This window comes from Natator depressus, chromosome 7 (assembly GCF_965152275.1).
Source record: "Natator depressus isolate rNatDep1 chromosome 7, rNatDep2.hap1, whole genome shotgun sequence".
NCBI lineage: Eukaryota > Metazoa > Chordata > Testudines > Cheloniidae > Natator > Natator depressus.
The window spans coordinates 50,127,018-50,147,443 of NC_134240.1; the positions used below are offsets into that span (position 1 = coordinate 50,127,018).

Here is a 20,426-nt window from a genome sequence, read left to right on the forward strand (position 1 = left end):
CTGTGTGCTCGGCCCTGGACCTCAGCAACTGCTTCAGGCAGGGCACATGCAGGCCGGTGCAGTCCCCAAAAAGTGACTCAAGCAGTAAGCCGCGCATACTGGATTCTGACCCACTCCTGGCTGCCAGGGACAGCATGCGGCAGCCGTGGCCAAGCCTGGTCAGGGGTGCTTTGGTGACAAGAACCAGTGGACTTTGGAGACCGTCCCAGCCAGCCCAAGGCTCTGCCCTGCATGGAGCTGAGCCTGGCCTTGCTGGGCATCACCACGGGCAGCACAGGACTGGGGCTTCTGGGGCCAGGCCAGCCCTGGGGGGTGCTGGGCTCCATAGGCACCGACTTCTAGTGGCACCAGTGGGTGCTCGACCCGCCTCTGGCCCCACCCTGACTCCACCCCCGCCCTGCCCATTCCAACCCCTTCCCTGAAGTCCCTGCCCCAACTCTGCCCCCTTCTCAAAGTCCCCGCCCCCATTCCAACCCCTTCCCCAAATCCCTGCCCTGGCCCCGCCTCTTCTCTGAGCATGCCATGTTCCCCCTCCTCCCAGAGCTTTCTACGGCAAGCGCTGGGAGGTAGGCGGAGGAGAGGGGAGACTGCACACTCAAGGAAGGAGGAGGAGGAGGAGGAGGCGAGGCAGGGCGAGGCAGCAGCAAGCTTGGCTGCTGGTGGGTGCAGAGCACCCACTAATTTTTCCCCATGGGTGCGCCAGCCCCGGACCACCCACAGAGTCAGCACCTATGCTGGGCTCCCGGTGTGTCACCCATCCTGCTGCCAGGGCAGCCTCACCTGTCGGCTGGGCCAGCAGGGCAGAGACTTGCTGTCAATGCAGGGGGAAGGCCCAGAGTGGCAGCCTGACACTACAAGGGCACGGGAGAGCAGTGAGCCGAGCGACCCCCTGCGGGCTCCATCGGGCAGGGAAGATGCGTGCGCGAGTACCTCCCACCTCGGGGCTGCCGCAATGCCGGACCGCCCCCCCACCCCCCGCCAGCCCTACCCCACGCCTTCGGCTCTAGCGCCTTGCCCCGCCAGTGCCCCACCCCCAGCTCTGCTCCCAGCCAGTGCCCCACCAACACCAGCCCCGTCCCCCCGAGCGCCCCGCCCGCCCTGTCTCCTCCAGCCCGGCCCCACCTCCAGCTCTGCCCCCTGCCAGTGCCCCACCAACACCAGCCCCGCCCCCGCAGGTGCCCCGCGCCGCCCACCCTGTCTCCTCCAGCCCGGCCCCAGCTCCAGCTCTGCCCCCAGCCAGTGCCCCACCAACACCAGCCCCGCCCCCGCAGGTGCCCCGCGCCGCCCACCCCGTCTCCTCCAGCCCGGCCCCACCTCCAGCTCTGCCCCCAGCCAGCGCCCCGCCCCCGGCCCTGCCTCCAGCGCCTAGCCCGACCCCCCAGGCTGGTCTCCGGGCTCCGAAGGGGGACCGCGTTCCGTTCATCGCCATGCCTGGGGCTCGCTGCGGAGCCAGGTCTGGCCCGATGCCCCCGAGTGGGGCCAGCGCACGCTCTCGCCGTTGACAGGTATTGGGGACACGCCCGCCCTGCGCGCGCAGCGCTCTTCCGGCCCGGAGGGCGGGGACCCTACTGGCTAGGGTCCGGGCCGGAAGTGTCGCGTCAGGATCCCCAGCGTTCGGAGCAGCGTCAGTGACATGGAGTCGCCGGTGAGGGGCTGGGTCCACCGCCTTCCCACAGTGTCCCGCGGGAGGGGCCTTGGTTGGCAGGGCAGGGACTGCGGGCGAAAGCTCCACCCCCCGCCGTGACCTCTGTGTGACCCACAGGGCCACGACCCCTTCCCCCACGCACAGCCCCCAGGCTGCGTTCCCCGTCCCTGAACCCGCGTCCGTGCCCCCGGTGTGCCGAGCTCTGCGCCCAGCCCTCCCTGTCCGCGAGCTCCCCGCTGCCCTGGTCCTTCCCTGCCGCGGTGCCTGACTCGGTGCCCCCTGCCAGCCTGCCTGTGCTGACAGGCCCTTCCTGCGCAGGTGCTGAGGAGCCCGGAAGAGATAGCGGCGCTGTACCGCGAGCTCAGCCAGTGCCCCTCGCTCTGCAGTGCCTGTATCGGGCCCGAGGTCACCACTCAGTATGGGGGCAAATACTGCAATGTCTATACAGGTACCGATCCCGTTGCGCCCTGCGCGTTCCAAGCCCCTCTGCCCCAGTGCGGGGAGAGCGGAGGGCAGAGGGGCCCGGGGGGCAGAGGGCAGCTGCATTGTTCCTAGCTCTGGTTCGGCCTTGCCATGGGAGGCCCCCCAGTTCCCCATCTCTGAGGTGAGGCGATGGGCCCAGGCTGTCTGCTTGCCAAGAGTCAGTCTCAGAGGAAAGCACCCCAAGACCCTGCTTGGGGCTCTTCACATGTGTGAAGGGATTTGTGGCCGTTGGGTCCCATCGGATCAGCATGCCAGCCCCTGGGTAGGCTCCCTGGGCTTGGGCTCAGCCCTCCCATCCTTGCAGCTGGCTCCACATGTCACAGCAGCATCCCACAGCACCTCCAGTCCCGGCCTTCCCCAGTTAAGGGTTCCGCGGCCCTCCGCGTGGCTTCCCTAACCTGACCAGCCCTGCTTCCTGAGCCACTGCTCCCGGCTCTCCAGGCTTCTGTCTTCTCTCCACTCAGGGGCCTGACTGAGCCTTGGGACCTGCCCATTGCCATGTGACTTGCTCCCTTTCTCCAACTGGAGGGGTGGGAGAAATGTGCCCAGATGGGACTGGCCCCAGGTCCCTGGGACAGAAGCTTGACTGCTGTCCCCATGTGCCAGCTGGGGAGCTGAGGCCCAGACAGTGACAGCTGATTTTCAAAGATGTCGCCCGCCCCAGCTGCAAAGTGCTAAGTGCACTTGACCATCAAGCCATAAGGGACTGGGCCAGGATCACACAGAGCTGGGGTTGAGCCCAGATCTCCTGAGCCCTAAGTTGCTGCCTTAGCCACAAGCCCAGCCTGCTTGCAGGTAGCATAGAAAGTGCCAGGAGTGCAGGCAGGCAAGGTGCCCTGCTCTGCACACAGGCCATCCCATGTGGTATCTTTGCTCTAAGGCCAAAGGAGAGGGGAGCAGTGCCGGTCTGGGGCAGGCGGCAGCTGACTGCCCTCTCCTTCCAGAGTGGTCTCAGCAGGACCTGGAGAGAGCCGAGAGCGTGAAGTTCTGCCGCCAATATCTCATCTTCCATGACAGCCAGGCCATTGTGTACTCGGGCCCCTCGGGCACCTGCAGTGAGATCAAGGGAGAGTGAGTGTCTCCGCCCTGTGCCTTTGCCAGCGCCCACCGTGTGCCCATCGCCACCCCCACAGCTCTGCTAGAGCCTGACCTGGCTGGCTGTCCAATGTGGGCGTGGTTGGGCAGGAGGTGGGGGCTGCCCTGCCATGGGATGTGGGCAGCTGGGGAAGAGCTTGGGCTGCGTTGCCTCCTGCCCCGGTGCTGGGGGCTCCAGCAGGAGGGACAGAGCCAGAGTGTGGCTCTGCACCTGGCAGAGGCCCCCTGCTCAGAGTGCAGGGGTGGGGATGTCCTGGGGGCCTTATGTCTAGCCCTGAATTGCCCCTAGCTCCCAGGCTACTGGTTGGGGAGGCAGAGTCTGCCATTACATTGCCCTGTCCCCTCCCCTGTGGCTGCCCCTCCTCTGTGTCCTTGGGGGGCTCCAGGCTCAGTTGCCTGCAAAATGCCATTAGCAGAGGGCGGGACTCTTGGCTGCGCCTGTTCCCGCCCCCTAGAGGAGGTATCTGGGCCACCTCTAGCCCCGTGCTGCTGCTCCAGCTTTGCAATGGGGAACCCCATGTGCCAAGCCTGTTGTCCCTGCCTTTTGCTGCGCCTGCTGGGAGCACCTCTCCATTGTGCTGTGTCCTGGTGTGTGTTTAGACGGGATACAGGAGCCAGAGGATTCACATGACCCAGTCCCTGGCCAACAATAAACTGTGTTAACCGTGGCCTAGGCTTTAGGATCTGGAGACCTCAGCTTGCATAGCCCCGGGGCAAACAGCCCAGCAAACACCCCTTTAACTTGTACTGAACATCCAGAAAGGAAGGGAAACCAGCTGAAGCTTTTGAAATGGAAAGGATTGAGTCAGGCTTTCATTGTAACAACACCCCATGTTCCCTTTCCCTTTGGCAGGAGAGGGGCTCCCCGTGCCAGACAGTCTTGTAGACAGGGTTATAGCTGGCAAATAACTGTTTGGGGAAAAGAGAGAGTTGAGATGGACTGGGGTAACTGCTGCTGCTCAAGTCTGATCCTGTTTGCTAAGAAGACAACAAGCCCAACGCACCAAAGATAGAGTGGAAAAGAAGAACAAAAAGAGAGATTCAGCATCTGTCTCTGGGGCTGACTTCATTGCAACCTCACTGCTGGAGAAACCCAGCCTATGCCCGAGAGCTGGCACTCGTACTAGCAAGAGGTGGTTTGGCGTAGTGCTTTTAGCTGCCACTCGGTTACAGGCTTACAGTGGTGTTGCAAAGTATGCAGGCATGGCCAGCTCAGCCACACTCTTAATAATTAGGAAGAAAACAGAGAAGGCTAGGAAAGAGAAAAAAGGTGGAGAGGGCAAAGGCCGCAAGGGGGAATGAGAGAGGGGGAAAAGTCTCACGTCCCAGCTGGGGTTGCAATTCAGCCAAAGCTAATGGAAGTGGTGCTGGCCTTTGGACCCCTCTCTTTGGCCTGGCCTGGTCTGGTCAGGGCAGCTCGCAGGAGCAGGAGGTTCCAAGGAGACCCAGCCACGATGGTGAAGCTCACTGCAGTGGTTGTCGCCAGACAGTTGCTGCTCTGGCTAATTTCATAAGAACATAAGAACGGACATACTGGATCAGACCAAAGGTTCTTCTAATCCAGTATCCTGTCTTCCCACAGTGGCCAGTGCCAGGTGCCCCAGAGGGAATAAACAGAACAGATAATCATCAAGTGATTGCCCTGTCACCCATTCCCAGCTTCTGGCAAACAGGCTAGGGACACTATCCCTGCTCATCCTGGCCAATAGCCATTGATGGACCTATCCTCCATGGATTTATCTAGTTCTCTTTTGAACCGTGTCATAGTCTTGGCCTTCACAACATCCTCTGGCAAGGAGTTCCACAGACTCACTGTGCGTTGTGTAAAAAAATACTTCCTTTTGTTTGTTTTCAGCCTGCTGCCTATTAATTTCATTTGGTGGCTACTAGTTCTTGTGTTATGGGAAGGAGTAAATTACACTTTATTTACTTTCTCCATACCAGTCATGATTTTATAGACCTCTATCATATCCCCCCTTAGTCGTCTTTTTTCCAAGCTGGAAAGTCCCAGTTTGATTAATCTCCTCATACGGCAGTCGTTCCATACCCCTAATCATTTTTGTTGCTCTTTTCTGAACCTTTTCCAATTCCAATATATCTTTTTTGAGATGTGGCGACCACATCTGCACGCAGTATTCAAGATGTGGGCGTACCATGGATTTATATAGAGGCAATATTATATTTTCTATTTTATTATCTATCCCTTTCTTAATGATTCCCTTGATTCTGTTAGCTTTTTTGACTGCCGCTGCACATTGGGTGGATGTTTTCAGAGAACTATCCACAATGACTCGAAGATCTCTTTCTTGAGTGGTAACAGCTAATTTAGACTCATCATTTTATATGTATAGTTGGGGTTATGTTTTCCAATATGCATTACTTTGCATTTATCATAATTGAATTTCATCTGCCATTTTAACAACGAGGAGTCTGGTGGCACCTTAAAGACTAATAGATTTATTTTGTCATAAGCTTTCGTGGGTAAAAAAACCACTTCTCCAGATGCATAAAGTGAAAATTGCAGATACAGGCATAAATATATATTGGCACATGAAGAGAAGGGAGTTCCTCAGCTCTTATCCCCTAGCACCCCTCCTCTACTTACGCGACATTGATGACATTTTCATCATAGGATCCATGGGAAGGAGGCCCTTGAAGAATTCCACATGGATTTCAACAGTTTCCACCCCACCATCAACCTCAGCCTGGACAAGAGATCCACTTCCTGGACACTACAGTACAAATAAGTGATGGTCACATAAACACCACCCTATACCGGAAACCTACTGACCACTATACTTACCTACATGCCTCCAGCTTCTATCCAGGACACATCACACAATCCATTGTCTATGCAGCCAAGCCCTAAGATACAACCGCATTTGTTCCAATCCCTCAGACAGAGACAAACACCTACAAGATCTCTATCAAGCATTCTTAAAACTACAGTACCCACCTGGGGAAGTGAGGAAACAGATTGACAGAGCGAGACAGGTACCCAGAAGTCACCTACTACAGGACAGGCCCAACAAAGAAAATAACACCACTGTCCATCACGTACAGCCCCCGGCTAAAACCTCTCCAGCGCATCATCAACGATCTACAACCTATCCTGGAAAACGATCTGCCACTCTCACAGGCCTTGGGAGGCAGGCCAATCCTTGCTTACAAACAGCTCCCCAACCTGAAGCAAATACTAACCAGCAACTACACACCACACCACAGAAACACTAACTCAGGAACCAATCCCTGTAAAAAACCCCATTGCCATCTCTGTCCCCATATCTATTCTAGCGACGCCATCAGGGGCTCATTCACCTGCACATCTACTAATGTGATATGTGCCAGCAATGCCCCTCTGCCATGTACATTGGCCAACCCGGAGACAGTCTCTACGTAAAAGGATAAATGGACACTAATCAGTCATCAGGAATGGTAACATACAAAAGCCAGTAGGAGAACACTTCAGTCTCCCTCAACAGATTTAAAAGTAGCCATTCTTCAACAAAAAAACTTCAAAAACAGACTTCAAAGAGAAATTGCAGAGCTACAGTTCAAAACTTAACACCATTAATTTGGGCTTGAATAGGGACTAGGAGTGGCTGGCTCACTGCAAAAGCAATTTTCCCTCTCTTGGTATTGACACCTCCTCATCAATTATTGGGAGTGGACCACATCCACCCTGACTGAATTGGCTTTCAACACTGGTTCTCCACATGTAAGATAACTTCTTTCTCTTCATGTGCCAATGTATATTTATGCCTGTATCTGCAATTTTCACTCCATGCATCTGAAGAAGTGGGTTTTTTACCCATGAAAGCTTATGCCCAAATAAATCTGTTAGTCTTTAAGGTGCCACCAGACTCCTCATTGTTTTTGTGGATACAGACTAACATGGCTACCCCTCTGATGCTATCTGCCATTTTATTGCCCAGTCACCCAGTTCGGAGAGATCCTTTTGTAGCTCTTCACAGTCTGCCTGGGACCTAACTATCTTGAGTAGTTTTGTATCATCTGCGAATTTTGCCAGCTCACTGTTTACCCCTTTTCCCAGAACATTTATGAATATGTTGAATAGGACTGGAGCCAGTACAGACCCCTGGGGGATACCACTGTTTACCTCTGTCCATTCTGAAAACTGACCATTTATTCCTACCTTTTGTTTCCTATCTTTTAACCAGTTACCAACCCATGAGAGGACCTTTCCTCTTATCCCATGACTGCTTACTTTGCTTAATAGCCTCTGGTGAGGGACCTTGTCAAAGGCTTTCTGAAAATCTAAATACACTATATCCACTGGATCCCCCTTGTCCACGTGCTTGTTGACTCCCTCAAAGAATTCTAGTAGATTGGTGAGGCATGATTTCCCTTTACAAAAACCATGTTGACTATTCCCCAACAACTTATGTTAATCTATGTGTCTGACAATTTTGTTCTTTACTCTAGTTTCAACCAGTTTGCCCGGTACTGAGGTGAGGCTTACCAGCCTGTAATTGCCAGGTTCACCTCTGGAGCCCTTTTTAAAAATTAGCATCACATTAGCTATTCTCCAGTCATTTGGTACAGAAGCTGATTTAAATTATAGGTTACAGACTACAGTTAGTAGTCCTGCAATTTCACATTTAAGTTCCTTCAGAACTCTTGGGTGAATACCATCTGGTCCTGGTGACTTATTACTGTTTAGATTATCAATGTGTTCCAGAACCTCTAATGACACCCCATTTCCCCCCAAGTCTGTTTGTTTTCCAGCCTCCAAAGGCAGAGGGGTGGAATAGCCCATTGACCACCAATTAGGCCAAATTTCCGACACCAGGTTTGGTCCACTGATTTCTGGTCCCCACCTTCTCGTGGTTACCAGGCGTGGCCGGAACACCCAGTCCTTTGGGGACCTTTGTACATATTTTCTTGTTCCGTTTTGGATAACAGGTCACTGTGACACCTTGGGAACGTTCACTCTCTTGCACGACTGAGCTCATAGGCTCAATTGCAGACCCCGTTATCACAACAGGCCCCAACTCCACCCCTCCCAGCACCCCTGTGGGGTGGGTTAGCACATGTGGCTCCAGGGTCCTATGGACTCCCTGAGCCCTGGCCGTGCCTCTCCTGTCCCCAGGCCATGCCATGCCCCCAGGCCCACTCCAGCCTGTCTCCCCCTGCAGGCTGCTGAGCAGGGAGTCTCCCAGCGGGGCACTTAAGGCTGTCTTGCGGAAAGCCAGCCCTGGCAAAGGCGAGGAGAAGCAGTTTCTTGAGGTAAGTCGATATGAGGCTGGGCCCACTAACACTGTGGGAAAAGCCCTGGGCAGAGTGAGGGCAGCCCTCAGCATTCTTGCTGTCTGGGGCTGAGGCTCCTTCCTGGCCTGACCGTGCTTGGGACTCAAGGAAGGGGCCCCTGCCAGCCCCTGCTGCTGACGGCCCCTCCTCAGGCCTGGCTTTGGGGTGGAGGGATCCCTTCTCTGTAGTTCCAGCAGGCCACTAGGGTGGGAATCCCTGTGGCTCTCCCCTCAGCGTTTACCAGGCATTGCTCATGGCACACTGGGGCCCAGCCAGCTGGCCCAACCCTCTTGGGATCCTGGGCTGGTGTGGGGCAGGATGGACAGAGCCATGGCCAGCCCACTCCTTCCCTTCATGGGTGGAGCGAGCCCATGCAAGGTGGGGCCCTGCTGCCTACTCTGCAGCCAGAAAAACTACCACCCCAGCTGGCAGCTGTTGCCAGCAATACCCAGCACAGCCACCTGTTCCCCCCGCCCTGTGCTGCCATTCCCCTGCCACCTGCCCTGTGGCCCCACAGTCCTGGGGCCTAGCCCCTGATGTTTTTGTTCCTCCAGATCTGGGATCAAAATCGCAAGGTGAAAAGCATCAACCTGACTGTGTTGGAGAAGCATGGCAACGTCTATGAGGATGGTGAGGCTGGGTCCCCATGGATCCACCTTCTCCCTGCATTGGCTGGCAGGGAATTGGGGGAGGGGGTGGGGCAGGGCAGGATGGGGGATGGGAGGGTGGCCAAGGGGGCCCTGTGGCTGTCTGGCCGGGTGGGGGAGGGTAGGGGAAGGGGGTCCCCAGGGCCTGTGGTGGGGGCACTGGGCCATGCTGCCCAACAGGGTCTGACCAACACTTCCCCAGATCAGTTTGGCTGCCTGTCCTGGTCGCACTCGGAGACCCACCTGCTCTACGTGGCCGAGAGGAAACGGCCCAAGGCCGAGTCCTTCTTCCAGAGCAGAACCCCGGAGCTGAGCAGCAACTGTGCTGATGAGAGACGAGACAAGGCTGTCAAGGTGTGTGGGGCGCAGCTGGAGGTCGTGAGTTGGAGCCATGGGTGGGCCACTCGTCCCGCCCCCACAACTGGTCAGAAAGCCGGGCATGGTGCTAGGGCCCTGAGCAGGGACTCAGAGAGCAACTCCCAGCTCTGCCGCTGAGTGCTGTGCCGTGCTTCCCTAGGGGATGCTGAGCCTGCCCATCCCCCCCACGCTGGGCCTGTGGGGCAGGAGATGGCTTTCCTGTGGGCTCTGGCAATGCAAATAGAGTGAGATCTGCCCTGTATCTGAGGCACAGGGCTGTCCTGCCCCAGAAAGCAGGAGAGTTGGGGGGTGTCCCAGGGGAGGGGGCACTCATGGCTCTGTGTTCCAGGGGGAGCAGTTCGTGTACCATGACGACTGGGGCGAGGCACTGGTGGGCAAGAGCGTCCCAGCCCTGTGCGTGCTGGATGTGGAGAGCGGCAATGTCTCGGTGCTGGAGGGTATCCCGGAGCACATCTCCCCTGGCCAGGTCAGCGCAGGCATGGGGAGCCAGGTGCTGGCAGTACCTGACTGGCACCCGCTGGCAGCCCAAAACAGCCCCCAAACACCTCTCTGCCTGTTCCCTCTGATGCAAGCTGCCCCTGACAGCACCCACAGGTCACCCAGTTTCCATGAGGGGCTGATGTGCCTCAGCAGGGGAACCTGTGCCCCAGGATGCCAGCTGGTAGGGCAGGGCCCTGCTTTGGATCTCAGGAGGGCACTGCTCATTGCTTCATTCCCTTACACAGAGCGGGAGAGTTTCTAGCTGCTCTTGCGTCCCCTCCGACACTCTTCCCCCCTCACCAGGTTTTCGTCCTCCCACCTTCTCTTTCCCCACCCCTCTTGCTCACTGGTGCTCTCCCACTTTGCCTGCAGGCCTTCTGGTCCCCTGGCGACACGGGTGTGGTGTTCATAGGCTGGTGGCATGAGCCCTTCCGCCTGGGCCTGCGGCACTGCACCAACCGCAGGTGAGTGCCCTGTGCTGCTGCCAGCTGCCCCTGCCTGAGCGCTGGGGAGAGGGGCCTCCCCATTCCCAGGTGTGGAGCCATGTCCATGTAGCCTAGGCCAGTGGGACCCCTTGGGGAAATGCCCTTTGAGGCACCTTTGGACTGGGGCTGTTCTGCTAGGGCAGAAGGCCGGACTGGGCCTGACCCAGCCCTGCTCTGAGAGCTGGCCCCAGCTTGCGGGCATCTGCTGCAGCCTCCTCTGAAAGAGACCACTGCAAAGGGAGGGGCTGTTGTGGGGCTGGGGCTGCCAGACTCAGCCTGAGGAGCCACAGCTCCGATCTGCCAGCTGGGAGCAGGGGCCATCTGGAGGGGGAGGAATGGGGGCTGGGCTGGCCACTCCTATCGGGTGTAGGGCAGGAGGGTTGGGCAGCTGTGGGGAAACTATGGGGCCCGTGCAGTGATGGCTGCCCTCCTCTGGTTCCCAGGTCAGCGCTGTTCTATGTGGACCTGACGGGAGCGAGGTGTGGTGAGTCGCTGCTGCTTTCTGAGCCTGTGCCCTCCCTGTGTGCCTCCTGCCCCTGTTCTGCCCACATGTCTCCGTCCTGCCTGTGCCCTGCCCTCATGCCCCCTGCCCTGCTCATGGTCCCCATTCTGCCCATGTACCCCCATCCTACCTGCGGGTATGTCCATGTGCCCCTTGCCCTGCCTGCATGCCCCCTGCCTGCATGCCCCCTGCCCTGTCCAGGGTCCCCAGTCTGCCCATGAAACACCGTCCTGCTGTGCCCTGCCCGCGCTCCGCCCTGCCCATGTGACCCCGCCCTGCCTGCGCGCCTCCCATTCAGCCCGTGCCCCACACTGCCCATGTGCCCCCTGCCCCAACCACAGTCCCCACTCTGCCCATGTGCCCCCGTTCTCCACCTGCCCTGCCTGTGTGCCCCTTGCCCAGCCCGCGGTCCCCGGTCTGGCAGTGTGCCATCCACCCTACCCGCACCCCACCCTGCCCACAGTCCCCGCTCTGCCCACATGCCTCTATTCTGCCCATGTCCTACCAGCGGTCCCTGCTTTCCCCACATGCCCCCATCCTGCCTGCGCCCTGCCCGTGTACCCCCTGCCCTACCTGCATACCCCCTGTCCTGCCCACGGTCTCCGCCCTGCCTGTATGCCTCCTGTCCTGCCTGTTCCCTGCCTGTGTGCCCCCCTATCCTGACTGCCCCTCCACCTGCCCCCTGCCCTGCCTGCTTGCCCCCTGCCTGGATGTCCCCTGCCCTGCCAGTGGTCCCCGCTCTGCCCATGTGCCCCCCGGTCTGCCCATGCCATGCCCTCCCCTTGTGCCCCCTGCCCTGCCACGGTCCTTGTTCTGTCCATGTGCCCCCGTCCTGCCCGCGGTCCACGCTCTGCTCATGTGCTCCCTGCCCTGGCCTCATCCCCTCATCCTGCCTGCGCCCTGCCCCCGGGTCCCCTGCTCTGCCTGTGCCCTCTGCCCTGCCCATGTGCCCCTGTCCTGCCTGTATGTCCCCTGTTCTGCATGTCCCCATGCCCCCGTCTGGCCTGCCCCTGTCCAGCCTGACCCCTGCCCTGCCCACCTGTCCATCCTCCGCCATGATTGCCCCCCTATCCTGCCTGTGCTCACACTCTTCTCCGTCCCTCTGCAGAGCTGCTGTCAGACGACACTAAAGCTGTGTGGTCCCCACGCCTGAGCCCTGACCAGTGCCGCATCGTGTACTTGGAGAACAGCGCATTCGGGCCCCACCAGCAGTGCAGCCGCCTTCGCGTGGTGAGTGGGTTCCACCAGGTTGGGGAGCCAGTGCCAGGGGTTGGGTATCAGGCTCTCTGGGGCCCAGCCAAGGCCGTGTGGGCCATGTCCTCCAGGGGCACTTCCTGCTGGGAGCCAGCCTTCAGTCGCACTGCATAGGCCTGGTGCTTGGGCTTCTTCAGCAGCCTGTGCTGCCATAGCCGAACGTCTGTGCCCGCGGCGGCACAACGAGAATCATCTTCCCTGGGCGTGTCGCCCTGACACTTGGGCCTGGCCCTGCTCACTCTGCTGGTGCCGCCTGCTCCCCACAGGGTCACACCTATCGTCCCCCCAGTAAGGCACCAGAAGGTGCCTGTGGCACAGCGCTGCTGCTCCCTTGGGTGCCCGGGGGGAGCTGGGACAGGCCTGCTGGGGTCTAGCTAACCCAGGTCAGGCTCCCCAGCACACTGGGCCTTCCCATGAGCAGCCACCAGCCCTGCCCTGGATCCCCCAGAAGGGAGGGGGCAACATTGCAGAACAGAGCCCCACGCTGCTGCCCCTGAGTGCCAGGCGGCCGTCTCTTGCAGTACGACTGGTACACGAAGGTCACCTCCACCGCACTGGATGTCGTGTCCCGGCACAGCCAGGGTGAGTAGTTGGCCGGGTTCACTAGGGACGAGGGAGGAGCTGGGCAGCGGGATGATGAGACAGGCTGAACACCCAGGGATCTGGCACTCTCCATGTGTGAAAGTTAGCACATGGCGCTGTCTGCTCAGGAGGGGCCAGGGCTGCTGGGACCAGGAGGGGCTGCATTGTGGGAGTGAGGGGTGCTGGCAGAGCTGGGGGGGCAGGGGGCTGTAGGTCAGGAGAGAGGGGCGCTGGCAGAGCTGGGGGCAGCCCAGGGCTGGGCTAGCCGGGGCTGCGAGTCGGGAGTGAGGGGCACTGGCAGAGCTGTGTGGGCAGGAGGCTGAACAGGAGCTGCGTGAGAAGCTTGGTTCCCTGTTGCTGGCCATTGGTGCGAGTGCCCTGTGCCAGCCTGGCTGGTGTGCAGGGGGCAGCGCGCTGAACCTGGGGCCCTCTCCTTGCAGGAACGTTCACAGGGATCTATTGCCCAGCTCTGCCAGGCCTGTGCTGGGCAGCTGATAGCCAGAGGGTCGTGCTGGACACCGCTCAGCGCAGCCGGCAGGTACTGGGGTGGGGGACTGGGGCAGGGCAGTCCCACAGCTGTGCTGCCTGCGGGCATATGCAGAGCCTGGGGCCCAGGCCAGCCCTGAGCAGAGGGGCTGGGGGCGTGCTGGGCCCTGCCTGGCTCTGGCTCGGCCCTAGCTCTGACGAAGCTCTTGGTGTCCTCCTAGGAGCTGCTTGTGGTGGAGACTCTGAGTGGCAGCGTGACCTCCCTGACGATGGGTAAGTACCCGGCAGCCTGCTCTGCTCACGGTGTCCCTGGATGCCTGGTGGGAGGGGCTGGGAGCCCTGTGAGCTCCAGACCGTGATCCAGGCATCTGTCTCTTTGCAGGCGCCCCCCTGGGCAGCTGGTCTCTGCTCACCATTGACCGGGATCTCCTGGTGGCCAGGTTCTCGACCCCCAGCTGCCCCCCAACACTGGTAAGGGATATGGGCTGGGGTGGGAGACTGTGCCGTGACCTTTCACCCCGCACGCAGACTCAGGAATAAAAATTTACTGGCTGCATCCACACGATACCCCAGCCAGCATCCCAAAGCATCACCCTGCTCAGGCTCTGGGCTAGCAGGGAGCAGTGGGGCAGACGTGAGGGGCACCAGCAGAGCTGGGTGATGGAGCCGAGGGCTAGGCTAGCAGGGGACAGTGGGACAGGAGTATGGGGCATCAGCAGAGCTTGGGGGGTGGAGCCCAGGGCTGGGCTAGCCAGGGGCAGTGGGGCAGACGTGAGGGGCACCAGCAGAGCTGGGTGATGGAGCCGAGGGCTAGGCTAGCAGGGGACAGTGGGACAGGAGTATGGGGCATCAGCAGAGCTTGGGGGGTGGAGCCCAGGGCTGGGCTAGCCAGGGGCAGTGGGGCAGGAGTGAGGGGCACCAGCAGAGCTGTGGGGTGGAGCCCAGGGCTGAACTAGCAGGGACTGCAGGCACTGGTGCTGCATGCAGGTTGCCTATTCGGTCAATGCTATCAGTCTCTCCTTGTCAACCCCCCCATTCCAGCTGCAGCCATTTCCTCCCCAAATGCTGCTGGAAGATGTCTGCAAAGGCCCCCGCCCAAGCATCCTGGCCCCCCTTGGGTCATGCCCCCACTCCCCGAGCATGCTGCGCCTACCACTGATGGGCTCTTTCCCCTGGCAGAAGGTGGCCTTCCTCCCCGGGGCCGGGCGGGAGGCCCAGGTGCACTGGGTGTGTCTGGAGGATGTGACCCCCATCCCGGAGATCAGCTGGGTGATCCGGCCCCTGCAGCCCCCCCCGGATCAGGAGAACCCGCAGTACAGTGAGTGCCGTCGGGGGTGCGGGGCTGGGCTCTGGGGACTGGCGCTGGCGCTGACATCACACTCTTCCTTTGCAGAGGGTATTGATTTCGAAGCCATCCTGCTGCAGCCCAGCAAGGGGCTAGGGCTGAGGAAGCTGCCCCTGGTGGTCATGCCCCATGGTGAGACCCCTGCCTGGAGTGCCCCTCTCTTCCCCCCCCACCACCACAGGGACCCCCACCCTCCCAGACTGTGTAGGTCTGATTAGGCCTAATTATGAAGCTAGAGCCGAGTGTTGTGCTGTCAGATCTGGCTCTCCCTGACCCTTGTCAGTGCTGCCACCTTGCCCTGGGGCTCCCCATGCCTGCCCATCTGCAGCTGTTCCCCTCCTGCCGTGGGGCCAGCTGCCCTCCTGTCCCATGGGGTTGTCACGGCAGCTGCAGGCCACTGCCCCTTCACTGGACGCTGACTCCCAGGCACATGACCCCCCCCCCCGGGCAAGGGGACATTCGCCAGCAGCCACAATGCCAGCCCCATGGCAGGGGAAGGGGAGTGGCCCCAACCCAACCAGCGCCCAACACTGACAGGCGGGTCCTTCTGGGTTTGGGTCGAGGGCAAGGTTCTGCCCTGGTGGTCGTGTCCATGGAGAGTCCCTCACTAGGCAGCTTGCATCAGTCCCTAGGAAGATGAGGGGCGATCAGGTCAGATCTGAGTGAGGCGCTGCAGCCTGGCATATGGGGTGGCAGCCTCACTCGGCTTTGGCACCTGCTATCGATAGTGCAGGGAGCCACGTCCCTGCTTGCCCAGGCCCAGATCCCACCCTCGGCACTGCTGGCGTCATCACAGTGGGCTGGCGGCACCCACTGGGCCGAGTCTGGAGCAGGGTCAGTGTGGGGATGCCGTTCCCTGCATGGCAGGGACAGAGCTCAGGGAGAGGTGGGACCGAGAACTGTCCCCCAGCTGCATGCAGGTCAGAGCCCACCCAGCCCCACGGGGAGCACAGTAATGCCATGGGCCTAGGCCCCCAAACCCCTGAGCCCCGTGGGGAGCGCAGCCACCCCACAGGCCTAGGCCCCTCAGCCCCAAGGGGCGCACAGCCACCACACAGAGATCATAGCCACTCCACAGGCCTGGGCCCTCCGACCCCACAGCCCCTTCCCTCTTCTTTTACTCTTTTGTCCCCATGGTAATTGTTTTGGAGGGTTGGGGGGCCTCTGTTTCCAGTTTTGCCCTGGTCCCCAGAGCTCTGTCGCTGTGTTGAGCGTCTTGTCCCCAGTTCCCAACCAACCCCTTGTGCCAACGGTGTCGTTTATTCACCATTCAGGGAGTGATCGGGGCCAGCAGATGCCCCCTGGTCCATGCTCCCCAGAAAGCCTCTGTTCAAGGCAATCGTATGTTGGGGGAGCCTAGCAGCTCGATCACTTTGCTCACCCAGCTCTTCCCTGTCCCTGCCAGACACCACGTCCCAACAATTACACTACACACTCCCTATGAGCCCCTTCCCTCTGGACTCTGCCCCATGATCCAGCCCCTCACCCCTCTGCCCTCACCTTGCAGGAGGCCCACACTCCGTCTGCACGGCCAGCTGGATGCTGTACCCCGCGGTGCTCTGCAGGATCGGCTTTGCCGTGCTCCTGGGTGAGTCCTGCCAGAGCCACGGGGGCAGGCATGATGCAGCCAAAGCCTGGTGAAGTGGCTGTGGGCTCCCTAGGCCTGGCCATGCTCGGCCCCTGCCAGCTCCCTGGGCACGGCACGCTGGGGAGGAACTGCTGGGCCAAGGCTTACTCTGAGGGTGCCCTGGAGCCCCTGGAGAGGGCTGAGGGCACATCTGGGCCATGGCACAGGGAGGCTGAGCTCCCAGAATGCAGCACCAACATGGGGATGTCCATTCAGGGCAGGGCCTGGGCACCATCAGCATCCCTGGGACAGCCAGCAGGAGGGCGCAGTTCCCGGGCCAACCCAGCCCCACAGCACTCAACTGCTCTCCCCTCGCCCTGGGTTGCAGGCCTGCAGCTAGGTGCCCCTTGGCCAGGGGTGGGGTCTCCTGGCGGCACCCTGCTCCCAGAGCATGACGGGGGCTAGCTGTGGCAGGCCAACCCTGTACCCTTGTGAATCCCTGTTGCTGGGGGGCTGTCAGGCGCTCCCCCATCATGCTGAACTCTCTCCCACAGTGAATTACCGCGGTTCGCTGGGCTTTGGCCAGGACAGCGTCGCCTCTCTGCCCGGGCACGTGGGCTGCCAGGATGTCAAAGACGTGCAGGTAGTGGCTGCCCCCCCCAGCTCCCCCACAGGGACTGGGACAGCGTGTGACCCACAGCCAGGAGACCAGGCTGCTCCCTCTGGGCATCTCCCGCCCAGGGACTTAGTAGGGGGAGATGGGCTCAGCCAGCCTGTCAGGTCCTGGCCCCATCCCAGCCCTGCCCCCCGTCCCCTCCCTGGGCGATCCCTTCCAGGCCCTGGCGCCCCCTCCTTGAGGCTGCCCTGGCTTTCCACCCTGCCCTGAGGCTGCCCTGTCTCAGGCCCTGGTGCCCTGGCTGCCCCATGGCACTGCCCCTCTCATCCCATTGCAGTACTGTGTGGAGCGGGTGCTGCAGGAGGAGCCCCTAGACTCAGCACGTGTGGCACTAGTGGGTGGCTCACATGGGGGCTTCCTCGCTTGCCACCTCATCGGTCAGTACCCAGGCACCTACCAGGCCTGTGTGGCAAGGAACCCGGTCATCAACATGGCCTCCATGATCAGCAGCACCGACATCCCAGACTGGTGAGTGCCTGGGACTAAGACCCTCCCTACCCCCTGCACCAGGTGCAACCTGGATCCTGCCCTGAGCCGGGCTCTGTCTCCTCTGCAGGTGTCTGACTGAGGCCGGCTTCCCCTATGCGCCTGACACCCTACCGGATGCCTCCCACTGGGCAGAGATGCTCCACATGTCACCCATGCAGTACGTCGCCCAGGTATGGAGCCCTACCCCCCTGCTCATAGACCCCAACCCCTGCTCAGAGACTCTGCACCCCCCTGTGACGGGTTCCCCAGAGTGCAGTCTAGAACTGTGGTACTGCTGACCCCGTCTTACCAACCTGGCTTCCCTCGCACACTGTGACGCTGTGACAAACTGCAAACCTCTCCAGGTCCTGCACTCACACAACCATCCACAGGCAGGGACACACCCAGCTGAGTTACATGAATGCTTTTGTAGGCCACTCGTGATCCAACAACAGAGAGGCTCCAGCCAATTCCTCCCAGCTCCCCAGCCTAGGATCCCAGGGCTGTACTGTCTTGCCCTGGTCGGAAGCTTGACCAGTATAAATTCATTACTCAGTCTGCCACTTCCACAAAGGAAAATGGACATGCACCAGCCGTTGCAATCTGAGCGGATTTCCCAAGCACTTCAACCAAAATGCACTGTTTTAAGTAAAATATAAAACAGATTTATTAACTACAGAAAGACAGATTTTAAGTGATTATAAGTAGCAGGCATAGAGATCAAAGTTGGTTACCTAGGCCATAAAAGTAAAATCACAATCTGAGTTCTACAAACTAGACAGGATTTGAATCAAGCAGTGTCTCACCCAGATAGGTTATACAAGCAGGTTACAGATCTTCTATACACAGGCTGGGACTCCTTTAGCCTGGGACCACCTCCCAGTTCAGTCTTTGTTCTCCAGATGTGTTTCTGGGTGTTGAGTTGTGGGGGGAGAGAGGCCAAGCGATGATGTCACTTCCCCCTTTTATAGCTTCTTCCAGCTTGCTGGAAAGATCCTTTGCCATGACATGGGTCAAGCGGTCTCCACTATCTACATGTTATCTGTGAGAGGTCTCCATTGTATACGGTTACTGGGATTGTCCTTGGGAGTGTGGATTCCTTTAATGGGCCATCAGCAATGTCTGCACAGTCCTCGCTGGTCACACACTCCCAGGGGTTAAGTGTAGCTCCTCCGCCCCCTGAAACTGCTCCTCTCTGAGCCTTCAGCACACCTGGTCCTCGTTAGCCCCCCTTCGTTTTACTGCTCCCCAGTCACTTACTGCAGGAAGCGCCATCCGCAGGGTGCAGTACATCCCACCTCTGCCACCAGTTGTCACGGAGTCCCCGGGCGATGTTCTGGAACTGCTCCCTACGAAGCCAGTCAGGACTCTGGTGAAGTCTCCTCTCTGTGAGCAGACTGTCTGCAGGGCAAAAAGCTCACACAGCTTCCACCTTCCTGGGTCTGACCTTGGAGCATTCAGCATCCTCTGCCCCTCCGTGTGCTTCCCACAGTGAGTCCACCCAGGTGGGGTCCTGGGGAAGCCAGGGGGTCCTGCACCCCAACTTCGCATTCAGACATGACTCTCAGCCAGCCAGTAAAACAGAAGTTTATTAGATGACAGGAACATGGTCTAAAACAGAGCTTGCAGGTTCAGAGAACAGGACCCCTCAGCCGGGTCCATTTTGGGGGGCAGTGAGCCAGACAACCACATCTGCACTTCACTCCATGTCCCCAGCCAGCCCCAAACGGACTCACCCTCCAGCCCCTCCTCCTCTGGGCTTTGTCCCTTTCCCGGGCCAGGAGGTCACCTGATTTCCTTTGTTCTCCAACCTTTTAGCTATCACTTTGCAGAGGGGGAAGGGCCCAGGCCATCAGTTGCCAGGAAACAGTGTCGGCCATTTATGTACCCTGGCCCTTTGCTCTGCAACAATTACACTCCCTTAAGAAATGCATAAGGGAAATTGAGGCACCCTACAGTATTCAGAGGAAACATTAAGAACAGTCCCATTTTGTCACATGTTCCTTAGAGGTTTTTAATGTTAGGCTTGACAAAGCCCTGGCTGGGATCATTTAGTTGGGGATTGGTCCTGCTTTGAGCAGGGGGTTTGACTAAATGACCTCCTGAGGTCCCTTCCAACCTGAATATTCTATTCTATGGTGTGGGTCCCCTAGTGCTGGCTGTGGGACCCAGATCTCTGCCCTGCTCTCCCCCCAGGTCCGGGCACCTGTGCTTCTGATGCTGGGAGAAGAGGACAGGCGTGTCCCCCCCAAGCAGGGGCTGGAGTACTACCGTGCTCTCAAGGCCAGGGGCGTCCCTGCACGGTGAGCCTGTGGGGGGCAGGACATGGGGATCAGCTGGGAGGAGAGAACTGATTGGTGCAGGGGCCATGGCTGGGGTGGGAGGGAGGACAAGTTGGGTGCTCAGGTACAATAAGGCCAGTGGGGCTGGGATCACCAATGGAACAGGCTGGCACCAAGGGAGGGAGCAGATCATTGGGGCGGGGGGAAGCTGGCTGGAGGCTCAGATGGCTGCGAGGAGTTGGTACATCCCAAATGGCTTGGGGGGGTCCCGGTGCAGGGGTCCTGGGGGAGCAGGTGGGGGGGTCCTGGTGCATTCCTTGATGGGGGGGGGGGGTCTCTGGAGAGGTGGCAAGGGGTCCTGGTCCATGCCCAGGTGTATGTGTGGGGGGGTCCTGGAGAGCTGGTTCCGGGGTACCTAGCCAAGCCCTTTCCTTCTCCACAGGCTGCTGCTGTACCCCAGGAACAGCCATGCGCTCTCCGGTGTTGAGGCTGAGGCCGACGGCTTTATGAACATGGTGCTCTGGCTGCTCCAGCACCTGCAGTGCTGACAGGGGCTGGGCTTCGCCTCTGCCCGAGCCCTGTAACCTGCATCCAATAAACCCACGGCTCATCTTGTGTCCCTGAGGGTGTAGCGTGCCCCTGGGGGAAGGGGATGGGTCTCCACTGCAGCGGGGGGCCCCCTTCGCTAGCAGGCTCTGGGGCTAGGGTGGGGGAGGAGGAGCCACCAGCACCCCTCCTGCAGAACTGGGAAGGGCCCTGGGGTAGGATGGTGGGAGGTGT

General features: G+C 59.7%; 1 protein-coding gene across 3 annotated transcripts; it reads left to right on the forward strand.

Annotated features, from left to right (window-relative positions):
- The first annotated feature begins 1,365 nt into the window (after positions 1 to 1,365).
- APEH (acylaminoacyl-peptide hydrolase) lies at positions 1,366 to 20,257 on the forward strand. 3 transcript variants are annotated; one of them, XM_074958368.1, is made up of 22 exons: positions 1,528 to 1,645; positions 1,964 to 2,093; positions 3,073 to 3,199; positions 8,383 to 8,473; positions 9,049 to 9,124; positions 9,344 to 9,495; positions 9,848 to 9,985; positions 10,372 to 10,463; positions 10,928 to 10,968; positions 12,095 to 12,216; positions 12,762 to 12,822; positions 13,263 to 13,360; positions 13,530 to 13,581; positions 13,691 to 13,779; positions 14,488 to 14,626; positions 14,702 to 14,785; positions 16,161 to 16,241; positions 16,775 to 16,863; positions 17,174 to 17,364; positions 17,453 to 17,555; positions 19,561 to 19,667; positions 20,089 to 20,257. In XM_074958368.1, exons 1-22 carry the CDS (start codon positions 1,634 to 1,636, stop codon positions 20,192 to 20,194), a joined length of 2,181 nt encoding a protein of 726 aa, XP_074814469.1. In that variant the 5' UTR covers positions 1,528 to 1,633; the 3' UTR covers positions 20,195 to 20,257. The 3 variants fall into 3 exon arrangements, with proteins under 3 accessions (XP_074814470.1, XP_074814469.1, XP_074814471.1); XM_074958369.1 differs by lacking the exons at positions 1,528 to 1,645; positions 3,073 to 3,199 and adding an exon at positions 1,366 to 1,505 and having other exon boundaries at positions 9,349 to 9,495; XM_074958370.1 differs by lacking the exons at positions 1,528 to 1,645; positions 1,964 to 2,093; positions 8,383 to 8,473 and having other exon boundaries at positions 3,074 to 3,199; positions 9,349 to 9,495.
- Positions 20,258 to 20,426: the final 169 nt, after the last annotated feature.

Excerpts from the sequence above, each read along its gene's own strand:
- APEH (XM_074958368.1), top strand. Across the intron at positions 9,496-9,847 it reads GACGAGACAAGGCTGTCAAG|GGGGAGCAGTTCGTGTACCA; the intron begins GTGTGTGGGGCG and ends TCTGTGTTCCAG. Across the intron at positions 10,969-12,094 it reads CCTGACGGGAGCGAGGTGTG|AGCTGCTGTCAGACGACACT; the intron begins GTGAGTCGCTGC and ends GTCCCTCTGCAG.